Source organism: Elgaria multicarinata, chromosome 4 (assembly GCF_023053635.1).
Source record: "Elgaria multicarinata webbii isolate HBS135686 ecotype San Diego chromosome 4, rElgMul1.1.pri, whole genome shotgun sequence".
Taxonomy (NCBI): Eukaryota; Metazoa; Chordata; class Lepidosauria; order Squamata; family Anguidae; genus Elgaria; species Elgaria multicarinata.
In genome coordinates this window covers 47,760,496-47,774,090 of record NC_086174.1, presented here as the reverse complement: position 1 = coordinate 47,774,090, position 13,595 = coordinate 47,760,496, and the positions used below count along the sequence as shown (strand labels likewise).

Here is a 13,595-nt window from a genome sequence, read left to right as displayed (position 1 = left end):
GTTACTGTAAAACTACTTCCTTTTTTAGAATCTTTACATACAAAACAAATCCAAGCCTGCAGAAGCCAGGTCCTCAGATGGGATCACTAATTCTCAGCTCCCTTTGATGGGCAAGATTTGACAGAAGTCTTGCATCTCCTTTAGTACAAAGCAAACACAGTGCAGGATTTCTTTGCAATGAACAGTGTTTGGCCTCTTGCGTCTGAAGGTACAGCCTGTAGCCTGTTTTATGAAGGAGGTTAATGGCCTTAATTTGTAAGGCTTCGTTAAAAGAACGTTCTCTCTTCACTGTTAAGGGTGTAGGTTTTTTGGTGTGTGTGTGTTTTTACTGGCAAATATAAGGGGAACTAAAATTACTTTTTTGGAGAACAGGCCAAAAGCATCCCACAGCATTCAAAAATATTAGATGCAAAAGTGACAGGAACCGCACCTCTCCTGTGCAAGTGCAAAAGGCTGGAGCTGTATTTAAGTTCATAGTTATGTTTCCCCTGGAGCAGTGCAGCAGAGTGAGGGGTTAAGAGAATCAGCAGAAGAATCTGCTTCAAAACTCATGTACTTTATTAGGCGCCCTTAGGAGAGCATCACTTATCCACAGCTGCTCCACCCTCTCCCAAATCGGTAACATGGGGATAATAACACCGGCCAGCTCTAGATAGCGTAAGAATGATTGAAAATGTATGTAAAGTGCTTTGACTCCTTAGTGTTTATACAGCACTTTCCATAAGTATTATTACTATACAGATTTGCCAAGATATACATAAATTCTAATGATGCTCTACCATTGCTGCCCCTTGAAAATTAAGCTAGTGATAGTGGAAGGACAGTTGAACAACACGGGAAGTATCTGTAAAACGCTCAAGATGAGCAGGCTGGGAGGCCTTCCTAGGAAAGGGCACAGCTGGCACACCAGCCAGAGCTGGAGAAATGTGCTCCTGGCACCAGCAGCCCCCACGATCCTCCAGCAGCATCCCTAAAAGCTGCAAATCTACTAGAATGCATTTCTTACCATAAGCTTCAGCTTTGGTTGCTAGCAGGTTTTTCTCTCTCTCCAGTGACTCTCTGCAAGGATGTGAGGAAGATGGTTAGACAATCTGGAAGAAGTAGTCAAGTAAAACAAAAGTCTTCCCATCCCTACTCGAGAGGGTCCTCTGGCACATAGACTAAAACTCAAGTTAGTTCTCACAAACTGCAGACTAGGTGGCAAACCTGTGTCTGGACTGTACCACTCCAACCAGCTGGGGAACATGGGTGGGAGGGTGCTGTTGCACCATGTCCTGCTTTGTTGGTCCCTGGCCGACGGCTGGTTGGCCACTGTGTGAACAGAGTGCTGGACTAGATGGACCCTTGGTCTGATCCAGCAGGGCTCTTCTGATGATCTTATGTTTGGTGGGCGCTCGTATGACTGAACGCTTCTCCACACAAAAATGGGTATGTCCCGGGGAAGGGTCCTAGTCTTGTCTTCTCTCAGACTTGTGAAGAGTTTTGTTTTTTAAACTCCATGCAGGAACATTATGTGATTTCTCCATTTACAATCTGATGTGGTATAGTCCAGGCATGAATTTACTACTTTATTTGCTGTTTGTGAGAGCAACAACTAAGTCTGCCCCCTTCTACAGGGTTCTAAAACAAGAAGGGGGGGTCACCTTGAATACAAGGAAGTTCCCCAGAGGTACTCTTTCCTCAGAGGAAATATTCTTGCCCTTTCCTTTCCTCTCCTCAAACCTCCATCAGAGGTTCAACGCTGCTTCATCCAAAATGAAATGTCTTGATTGGAATTCACTTCTGTGTAGCCAATTGTGCAAAATCTTAAGTTTACTTCCACGTACAACGTTCCTGCATTGAGCAGGGGGTTGGATTCGATGGCCTTGTAGGCCCCTTCCAACTCTGCTATTCTATGATTCTACATGCCCAGCTCTTTCACATCAGGTTGGATAATCTAGCCTCATTCCAGGGATGATGGGAACTGTAGTCCAGCACATCTGGAGGACGCCAGGTTGGGAAAAGCTGTTCTAACAGCTCTGTTACCTTTTCCAAGGATTGGAGCCAGTCCAAGGCTTGTACTGTTAGCTGTGCACAAGATGATTAACTAATCCATAGTTTAAAGCATGCGGATGAAACAAATGGCCAGAAAGTAGCACCTGCAGCAACAGCTCCATTACAGCAGCTTCCGTGTGGCTAGAAATAAACATGCACCAGCAAATTATCCGCCAGTTCCGAGCAAGCTGCTTTGTGGTCTAGTTGGGAAAGGCAGTGAGTGTAATAGGGTTTGCTTCCCTGGAGAGTAAACAAGCAGCCAGGGTGGAAATGGAGCCAAACCAGACTGCAGAGCAGAGTTAAGGAAAGAGCACAGGATGTGTTAACGCTGGGAAATGCAAAAAGAGGAGGATGCTTAGAAGTACATCAGAGGAAAGAGACATCAGTCTGCTAGAAAACAAACACAGCCACCCAATTCTAAAGCAGCTTCTAAACGCCCACTGCACGAAAAGAGATTGGGAAAACTGCAGCGGACGCTTTGAGGATTAGAAAGGCAGCCAAATTCTTAGCAATGTGTTCAATAAGTGACCAAACTAACCAGCCTCTTCCAGGTGGACGATGTGCTTTCTCCTAGGGCCGAACGAGATGTTAAGAGGGATGGCACCCTTTCCACTCAGGGGTCTCTTTTCCACTTCTTCATCAGGTCTGGCTTAATGCCCTGTGCATCACACTGCTTTACTCTGCCCTGTTGCTAACAGCCAGTGATGCAGGCTGGGAACTGGGCCATGCACAGGGCAAGAACACTACATCATATGCATTTAACTAATGTTTATGCAGGAAAGAAACCCCAGTAGTGGCAGCCTGAGTTTCTTGTTCTTCCTTAAGAAAAGGGTGGGAGGAAGTGGCCCCGCAGGTGACACATGTGGATTAGATTCCCAAGACACTGTTGGCGCTATGGAAAGACAGCAAGGAACCACAAATGGAACAAGGCACATCAAAATGCATGCTTCTCTCTAGGGCTGAATGGCCTAAATCTTAATCACTGAATGTGCTGCAGATCCAGTATTAATCCCCAGGCACAGCTTTTGAATAGCCTAGATCCAAATTCCACCACTGGTCAAGAAACAGGTGGGTTTTTTTCTTCACTGGTCATGCATATGCTTCTGGAACAGTAAAAGCAGCATAACAGCATCTGGTATATTGGAATGATAATAAGAGGCACCGTTTTGCCATATCTCTAAGTAAGAAGATTGGGAAGAGAAGAGGAACTTGGGTAAAAGCGTTACAACTAGAAAAAGACATCATCTTTGTGAAGCAGCTTCCTGCAAATCTCTGCTTTTATTTTTTTATACAGCACGTTGCTAGTCCTTACGGCAGCAAATGGGCTGGAGCGCACCTGGGGAAATGCTGTTGAAGTCTCCAAAGCCAAAGGAATACCTGAATAAGGCCAGAACCACCCATTTGGCAGCAGACGTGCATCTTCATCAAATAGCTGCAAAGCAGCAGAGGGGACAATTTTCAGCAAAGAAGTCGCAAGAAATTCCCCCCCCTTTCTTGCCATCTCCTTTCTAGCCCCTTCCCCCTAGCTTGGTCTCCAGACAGGTGTTCGCTGTTCCAGGGAGGGAGGAGCAGTGGGGCGGAGTGTGTGTGTGAATTGCACAAAAGCAGTACGCAGGGGAAAGATTCAGCATTCTCCTTCCCACGTGTTGCATGGCTGCAGCTGTTTGGCTCAAGATGCCCAATGACCAGAAGAGAGACATGCTGTGCTCTGCACAGCAGCTTGCCACTCCCCATGACTACAGAACTACGAAAAAATGTGCAAAAACAGCAAACACATGCAATGCTCCCCCCACCCTTTTTTAAAGCACAGAGTACACACAGCCGTGCCTGCAGACTGGGAACTGTCTGGAGAACTTGAAGATCGTCGTCTCGGCTCATTTCCTCCTCCAGTGCAACCTGAACTCGGGAACTTGGTCAGTGCCATATTTCCAAGTCACAAGAAGTCGTTCCATTTTATTCTGCATTAGTCCAACCGCATCTGGAGTACTGTGTCGAATTCTGGGTGCCGCATATCAAGAAGGGTGTAGACAAATTGAAACGGGTTCAGAGGAGGGCAAGGAAGAAGGTCAGGGGATGGAAAACAAACCCTGCATGAAAAGGTTGAAGGAACCATATATGTTTAGCTTGGAAAAGAGAAGACATGAAGCCCTCTTCGAATACCTGAAAGGTCACACAGAAGAGGGCAAAGACACGTTCTTCGCTGCTCCAGAGGGCAGGATTAAATCTAACGGGCTTAAGTTAGAGGAGGGTAAATTTCAGATGAACATTAGGAGAAATGTCTGGATGGTAAGAGCAGTTGACTGAGAAACCAATTATCTAGAAGAGTGGTGGGCTCTTTGGACAGAGGGTGGACAGGTATCTCTTGGGGATTCTTTAGTTCTGAATCTTCCGTATCAAGTGAGGGGTTTGACTAGATGGCCTAAAAGCCTATTCCATGCTATGATCTATATTTTACTTTAGTATGCTGTATACATATTATTGTAACTACAGAAGTTGGGAATGAGAATATTTCATTTAGAGAAGATAAAACTGGTAAGGTGCTGCAAAATCTGGCATTTCTAGGCTGCAGCAGGCCAGCAAATATGAGATAATCCACGAAGAAGCCAGAAAGCAGAGGGAAAATACTTTTGTGTGGGGGGGGGAACTTTAAGAAGTTTCCAAAATGTTAATGGGAGGGAAACACCGAAGGATAGAAGGACAGTATAAAAAGGGACTGTCTCGGGGACTAGGGAGAAATCAAAAGCCTATTAGGGCTCAGAGTGTGTCCACACAGGCAGTGGGGGCAAAGAAAGCGGCAGAGGGCCAAATTCAGTTCGGCTCTCATTCCACTTCCTCTCTGCCAAACCGTCTCCTTTTTAAGCAAAGTGCAGCCGGGGGAGCTCATTAAATCTCTGCTCTGTCCAGAGGTGTTTACAATCGACACATCTCGCCCACCAGTGGTTTGCAGGAGAAACATACAGCTGCTGCAGCTCCATGAAACAGGAAAGGATCCCCACAAGTACCTTCTCTCAGGAGTCAGCTCTTCTCTCCGCAACTTAAAATCCAACTCTTCCAAGGCCTGCCTGCAGTGGGACAGCTTGTCCTCCAGGCAATCTATCTGAAATACACAGAGACCCCACCCAGAATGATAAGACTCTCTGTCAAAGACAGCTTCCGCTATCCCACCATCCCACCAGGATTAAGGCAGAAGACACAGTTGCAGATTAATTTTTCACTACCTCCAAGCCCTTTAAACAAAACAGGTAGAGCCTGTTAGCAGTCCTAACAATAAGGAGAAAAGGAGCCCTTTAGATAGGAGATGAGTGACTGGAAATCTCAGGGCCATAATCCAATTCCTGAAGAATACCAGACCACCCCATACACCACTGCAGGGATGCTGAACCTCTTCCAGCCCGAGGGCTGAATTCAACTCAGAAACACTCTTGGGGGCTCCATTCCAAGGGTGGGCAGGACCAAACTACCATCATATTTTAATGGATAACTCTGACTGCCAGGAACTAAGCCTTAGGAGGGACATTTCAACCTTTTAGCTGGGGAAAAATGTGCAAAAACCAGCTAACAATTGGCAGTTGGGGAAAGGGGATGGGAAGAGGAAGCGGCTGTGCTCATCTGGCGAACCCCAGAGGGCCAAATTTTGGCCACAGGCCTCAATATCTATCTATCTATCTATCTATCTATCTATCTATCTATCTATCTATCTATCATTTTTATACTGCCTAATAGCTGAGGTTGTCTGGGCAGTTGACAATTAAAAACATAAAACACAGCAAATCAAGACATAATATAAAGCTTTAAGAGTGTAAAAATACCATGTAAAACCAAAATAAACCCAGCAGTAGTTACAGCCCAGAGAAAGTCTGTCTGAAAAGATGTGTTTTCAGGAGGCGTTTAAAGGATGGTATGTTTTCCACCTCCCAAGCTGCACGAGGGAGGGTTTTCCAGAGGGTGAGTGCCGCTCCAGAAAAAGTCTGCCATCGAGGTTCTTCATGGCAACATGCTATTCATTCTGGAAAGATCAGCAAGACCACCTCTGAAGCTCTGAAGTGTCATCTGGGGAAGGCAGAAGGGAAGGCAGTCTGCTAGGAATCCTGGTCCCAAGTCGTTTAGGGTTTTATAGTATAAGTTCAGCCGCCCTGCGCCGCCACCACCCTATTATCAATCCAGGGCCAAGTGAGGTGTGTGAAAGGAGTGGTTACCATGGCAATTAAACTTGCTAGCTATCCACTTTGGGGGATGAAAGGAGGCCCTGGCCCATTACTATGCATCTCTTCCTCAAAGGGGGCATCCAATAAAATTGGTGGCTGACCAGGGCTTTAGATGCTCAACCTACTCATGACATTACTCTTAAAGTAGTATTTAGTGCCACAATATATAGGAGCATTCTGGAGAGGCAGAAAAAAACTTTGATTAAAAGGGGGAAAATGGGGCAAGAACACACCAAGGCAGAGAATTCCTAAACAATCGGGCAAGTTTTCTTTGTGGTGCGTCTCCACTGCTACTGGAAATAGAGGTTGAGGTCAAAACAGCATAAAGATCAAGGAAGAGGTGAGTTTCACATTAATTACCATTAGTGTCCCCCTTTTGGAGGGCCTGTAGCTTAATGATCGAACACCTGCTTTGCATGCAGAAGGTCCCAGGTTCAATCCCTGGCATCTCCAAGTAGCATTAGGAAAAAAAATCCTGCCTGAAACGGTGGAGGACTGCTGCTAGTCAGTGCTGACAACACTAGGCTAGAGGGACAAAGGGTCTGACTCAGTGTCTTATTAATCTGGAAGCCTTTTTTGGCAGAAGAGCAGAGTAAAAATACTGTAAATAAACCAAGTCCAAGGCAGCTTCCTACGTTCCTAAAACTTTCAAAGGGTTGTTGCATCAAGGGACAGGTTTTCAAAACGCAGAAATGTGAGTTAGATATCCAAGTCCCAATAAAATCAACCCGAGGCTGGCATTAAAGTATCAGCAGTCGCATTAAAAAATATTCCACTAAGAGTAGTTTTACATTACCCAGATAATCATATAGGAAAAACTGAAAACCTCTGAAGACTGAAGTCCCAATCCAGCAAAAGAGACCGTTGCAAAGACGCAGGTTTACACATACACAGAATTGATTTGGATGTACATCTGGATCTGCCTTGTAATCATAATTCAGGCCCCCGTGAATTGGATGTATATACTTGTTGATGGAGATTACATATCTCCATCTGTGGACCATTATTAGTTGTGCATAACTAGAGCTAGATGAGGACAAGAGTGTTCATTTGCCACCTGTACACAGACTGGGAAGCAAATGGCTGCTTCTCAGTCCATGTATCTGTAGCAAAATACATACTCATGCTGCAGATTAAGAGTGTGTGTTCAGCTATCGTGACTTGTGGCCACTGACAGCCTTATCCTCCATGCATTTGTCTCATCCCCCTTTAAAGCCATCACTACACCTTGTAACAAATTCCATTTTAAATGTATGGGATGAAGAAGCATTCCCTTTTTATCTGTCTTCAATCTCCCAATGTTCAGCTTGAAAAGATAGAATCCTCTTCTCCCCAGCTTTTTCTTTGCATGGAGATCATCTAGAACAGACTTCCTCAACCTGGGGCGCTCCAGATGTGTTGGACTACAACTCCCAGAATGCCCCAGCCAGCTGGCTGGGGCATTCTGGGAGATGCAGTCCAACACATCTGGAGCGCCCCAGGTTGAGGAAGGCTGATCTAGAAGAACTCTTCCTGTGTTAATGTTTAACATCATACACACTACCATGACTCCCTATGAAAATATGGGGAAATTAACACTCATATCCATTGCTTAGGTAAAATGCAGCAGAAGCAAACCTTTGGATGCAGGTGGGACAGCTGCCTGTATTTTCCTACCGGAAACAAGACAGCATCAGGAACTACCTTTGCTACTGTTACACATTTTCATGCAGCCACAATCTTCTTCCCCAAAACCCGAAAGGGGCCCAGGGACTTGCCCCAGGTGGAGCAGGCAAATTAACTTGGGCAATTCAGAGTCCCAAGTGGATACTTTTAATGCCTGTGATCATCTTGTATTCAGCTGGCATTCTGGCAGGAAGCAACTGCTGGCTGCTTAAGATAGTCATCTAATTAGCCTGCTAATTTATTTTCCAGTAAAATAGAGAGACAAGAGAGGGAGACAAACCACTGAAGCTCACAAACGCAGGTGATCAAGGATTTCAAGGATGGAGAGACTGCCTCCGAGCTGGGGTGGCTCTGCAGGGAAAAGAAGTGCCCCAGGGAATTCGGCTCATACTGAGCCCAGGGGGAATCTCTGGTTTGCAATCCTTTCTGGGTGAAGCATCAGGAAAGAGACTCTGTCGGGATCTGATAGAAATGGTGCGTTTGTTGCTGAACAGAGGAAGCAACTTTATGCTGTCAGAGCGATGGTCCATCTCTCCCCATGACACCTCTTCAAAGTGGCAGTAGCTCTTGGGGGTTGCAGGCAGAGGTCTTTCTCAGCCCTACTACCGGACAACCTTTTAAACTGGAGATGCCAGAGGTTGAACGTGGGACGTTCTGCATGCAAACCAAGTCAGCTGCCATTGAGCGATGGCTCCTTCCCATGCAGGGGAACTGGAATGGGGAGCTTGTACCGATTGACAAGCGAATGAAAAAGCTGGCCACTCAGCCCATGCTCCCTTTTCCAGTTCTTTGGCACTGCATGCAATGTTGTGCACAAGCAGCCAGAAGCTGGGCTAAGAAAGGCCAAGTGCCCACCTGGGTCAGCAATCCCATTAGCTTGATGAGATATACTGAATCCAGAGAAAAAAGAGAGATTTTTCCGATTGCTGCATAGAAGCCCATCCCAGGAAGAAAAGAAGTCTTAAGGAAGGACATCCCTTCCAACAATTACACTGGGAAATCAATTCTACTGATCCCCTGATTAACCACTTTATGGCTCAATTCTAGGCTAATTAGCAATCCTCACACTCTGCTCAAGGAAAGCAAGCAAAGCCAGCCTCAGGCAAGGCACAGGGAAGAAAAATCAAGACATAAGGACCCAATTTATAGCAATAAAAGCATGCTGAGATGGGGAAAAATAGTATTGACCTATCTTACACATCTGTTCCAAAGATTACTAACATAAGGTATATGAAACACTTTGAACATTTGAAATGTGTTGTACAAATGATGATGTTGAATAATAATTAACAATTAGTAGCAGTGGTTTTCAATGTGCCACAAGACACTGTTTTACTACAGAAGACGTATACAGCCACTGGTCCAGTTCACATGATCGCTGCAGCCTACTGTGGCTTAAGTCATGGTGGATTGCCGTACGTTCCAGAATCCATTTGGAATATTCTGTTTCTTGGCCCTCATCCAGCCCCGTTACCAATTTCAAATATCCAGATCTTGCTTTAGTGTCAGGAAGGCTGCAAATAGAACATCTGACTAGTATGAACCATCTCACACACACACATGGAATACTGGAAACCACCACGGTAGTTGTTATCCTGGATTTCAACGCTATTTTTCAGTTTCGTATTCCTGAGGCTTGAGCTAGGTCAGGGTCAGACAACTTTTCAACATGAAAGGCACTATCCTATGCATGTTTAGACAGGGGGAAAAGCTCTACAACTCCTAGTACGTCTGGGTGGGGCATGGTGGGAGTTGTAGGGCTGTTTTGTCTAAACATGTATAGGATTGTGCCCTAAAGCTGATGTCCCTCATCTATGCAACTGTAAAACATGCACGACAAGCCTGAATGCTAAAAAGCCAGCCACCCCAGAGTATATTTTCTCAATCCAATAGACCTCCTGCACCTAGTTAAAGGGGTGGGCAGGGTAGGAAAGAGAGATAGAGAGAGATTGGGCCGGACTGGGGGGAGGGAGTTCCCAAGAGTCTCTTCCCTGTACAAAAACCACAAGCCTTTGAGAAACCAAAAGGCTCCTACAGAATCCTCAGAGGAAACTCTCCACAGAGTGCTCTTTGAAACTGCTGTACACCTGAATCCTGCTGCAGATGGAAAGCTTTTGTTCCCACTAAAGAACGCTTAGATGAGGCAAGCCAGCATAGGCTACTGTAAAATAGCCCTGGTACACCATTCATTCCTGCCAGTCATTTTCTTGGCAATCTCAGCCAAAGACTGAATGGGTCACAAACAATGGGATACTGCGTATGTATTCAGAAGTAAGTCACACTGAGTTCAACAGCACTTACTCTCAAGTAAGTGAGCACAGGTTTGCAGACACAGACTAATTAACTTCATTCCCCAAACGGGGCACGATGGTGATGGATATGGGAAGCGCTGGCTTTGGGTTTACCTCCCACTTTCTTATAAGGTGTCAGAAATGGCCACAGCTTTGGTGTAGGGCAGCCTTGCTCCACCAGATTTTTGGACTTCCAACTTCCATATGCCCTAGCCAACATAGCCAATGGTGAAGGGTTGATGTGAGTTGCAGTCCAACAGCATCTAGAGCACTGCCTTCCCCAACCCGGTGCGTTCCAGACCTGTTGGCTTACAACTCCCAGCATCCCTTAGCCAGCCATGGCTGGCTGGGGGATGCTGGGTGTTGTAGTATAACATGTCTGGAGGGCACCAGGTTGGGGAAGCTGAGGTTCTAGAGTCCAAAAGTTCCCCAACCTGCTGCTAAGGGACTACGGCCATTTTACTTTCACCCTCTTTGCAGTCTCCCCACAGATGCACTAGTGATTTTGGGCTGCTCTTTGAAAATTTCACTAATTTTGCACAGGAAGGGGGCAAAGAGCCTTTTTGCCACCCAATTTACTTCTAAAGTCACTGGCAGATCATCAGGCCAGGGAACCAGATGGAGACCAGATGATTTGGCCAGTGGGTGAGCAGAAATGGGGAGAAGATGCATAAGGCGCAGAAAGGCAACCACGGAGGCAGGAAGTGTTGAAGGGCAGAGACTGGCTCCACACTTTATGCAGCAATCACAGTCTCTGCAGGTACACTGGTGTTAAGAACAAAAGAAGAGCCCTGCTGGATCAGACCAAGGGTCCATCTAGTCCAGCACTCTGTTCATACAGTGGCCAACCAGCCGTCGGACAAGGACCCACAAAGCAGGACATGGTGCAACTGCACCCTCCAACCCATGTTCCCCAGCAACTGGTGCACACAGTAGTGTTACACTACTAGTGCCAGGATGGCCAATTTTGGAGGGTTGCGGGGCTGCACTGCCGCCCTTCCCGGAAACTTACAGGGGGCCTCACCCTGCCAGCAGTAGAAGTGGCTGTGCCTCTGCCAGAGGGGGTGGCAGTGGTGGAATCCCAGCAAAATCAGGCTCCCTCCAGCTTGCTTCGTGGGCTGTGGGGAGCCCCACATGGCAGAGGAACAGGGTGTGCGATCCCCACTCACCCAGTTCCTCTGCAGAATCGTTAAAGTGGTACAACCATGATTTTCAGTGGCATAGTGGTGGCTGCAACTGGGGGAGCGCACAAACAACCTTAGTAGGCCACATGCAGCTCATGCCTGCCCTAGCATTTCTCACAGGAAAAGAGTACAATGTAAATGGAAGATGCACCAGGGAGCCCTGACTGTGCCACAGTCCCCTGATGTCTATACACTGGCGTTGAGTGTTAAAGGATGCCTGTCTGTCATTCACACTTGATGTGTTTGCTGCAAGGAACACTGGTATAACACCAATACAATTGCAGCAGGCGCAATTGCCACATCCATTGTGCAGGCAAGCTGATTCAAAAGATTTCTCATCCTTTCACAGAGCAAGGAGTACAGCTACTTAAAAGGTATTTAATATCTAGTACCACTTCACAACAACAAGAGCTGTTCCCATAATCGACTCTGGTAATGCCTTTCCGCAGCCACCTATTTGGTGCTACAATACATACTTGAAGAGAGGACGGATGGCCCCCTTCGTCTAAGACGAGCAAGCTGTGAAGTGCCAAAGCCAGAGGCATCTCCCTAGAAGGGAGGGTGCCATAAGGCACAACGTCCATTTCTTCTGAAATATGGATTCATTTGGGGAAACTCTGGAGACGCCCCAAAACACAGAGCCTTGGGTGGGTGTATGGAGGGGGAAACAGAAGTCAGTCCAAAGAGAGATATAAGCTTATTACTGGTATTTATTTATACAGTCTCTGGGTGAAGAGCCTGAGAGGCAGACTTGAAAACAGAGGGATGCCACTTGATGTGGGCTGGATTTGTTCGTTCTTTTATTCTTCTTTAAATAAACAACTTTTGTAATGAATTAATAAAAAAGCATTCTCCCTTGCAGGAAGACTACAAGCAGTTTTCAAGAAATGGCATCCGGCCTCTGTCTTTATAAATTCCCTAATTAAGATCCTGGCATTCAGCCACATCACACATACACTGACATCCAATGGAGTTAGATAATGAGGTTTTACGCCTCCTGACCCTCATAAAACAGATTCGAGCCAAACAAAAAGGGAGGGGGCTTGTAAGGAGGAGACAGATGAAACTGCCTGTTAAGCAGATTCGCCCCATGTCCTCTACCAGCAGGGCTTTCTCATTGACCGAGTTCACATGATCACCACAGCTCACTGTGGCTTATAAGCCAAGGTGGGTTGCAGCACGTGCCAGCAGCCAATTTGAATATTCAAGCTGCGGTGGTGGGTTGCCACAGCTTATCGTATCATGTGAACTCGTTTTATGCGAGGGTTAAATAGCCCATGGGTTATGTGAGGGTTAGCCTCCCTTGCTGGGTTTGCACAACCCGGTAAGCCATGGCACCCACCAAATGCAGTTTGAATATTCAAAAAGTGGCCAGCACACACCACATGCTTCAGCCATAGTGGGTTGCGACAATCGTGCAAACTGGCTCATTGTGTCACACTACCAGATCCATCGAAATGTGTGCATTGTTTGGGCAGTTCAACAATTTTACTGGGTGGTTCAGATTAAGTCAGGGAGGAACATCCACAACAGTTACACTTGTTTCTCAGTTTAAAGCACCTTACTTCTTTATAGATAATGAAGATTTTAGCCTGATAAGCAAACTAGTGCCCTCCTGATGCTTCAGACTTCAACTCCCACAAGCCCTAGCCAGCATAACCAACAGTCAGAGATTGTGAGCATTGTAGTCCAAAGCATCAAGCGAGTACCAGGTTCCCTGGCCCTGATAGTTTGGATGTGTCCTTTAATTTTCTGGATATTGCTCAAAGTCGTAAGAGCATTAGAAGAGCCCTGCTGGATCAGACCGAGGGTCCATCTAGTCCAGCACTCTGTTCTCACAGTGGCCAAGCAGCTGTCGACCAGGGAACCAAAAGCAGGACATGGCGCAACAGCACCCTCCCGCCCATGTTCCCCAACAACTAGTGCATGCAGGCCTACTGCCTGTATACAGTACTCCCTGTCAGAGTCCACCCACAAGAGAGACTTCTGCAATGTTTCTCCTACATCTCCATACTAGAGGCCCCACACCATATGGGAAGGCAGGTTCATCTGCTCTTTCTTCTCCCCAGGGAGCAATTCTTTCCTATTCTAGCATACTTGTCCTTCTGTCTCACAAAAATAGCTTTTGCCATTATGACCAGAACTGTGGCAAAGCGAAAGGGCCACCTGTGAAGTTCCAAGAAGTACTTAAAAGTTAGGCTTTTAAAAGTACTTAA

General features: G+C 46.4%; 1 protein-coding gene across 2 annotated transcripts in view; it reads right to left on the bottom strand.

The window, feature by feature from the left end:
• Positions 1-13,595, bottom strand: part of CCDC167 (coiled-coil domain containing 167) — a 31,817-nt gene that overhangs the window by 4,110 nt on the left and 14,112 nt on the right. For both annotated transcript variants that reach the window (XR_010025369.1, XM_063124193.1), the window contains exons 2-3: positions 5,037-5,131; positions 1,007-1,059 (exon numbers count right to left, since the gene is read on the bottom strand). Coding sequence is in view for 1 of the 2 variants with exons in the window: in XM_063124193.1 (XP_062980263.1) it covers positions 1,007-1,059; positions 5,037-5,131 (148 nt within the window). In the remaining variant the exon portion in view is untranslated. The remainder of the gene's footprint in view (positions 1-1,006; positions 1,060-5,036; positions 5,132-13,595) is intronic.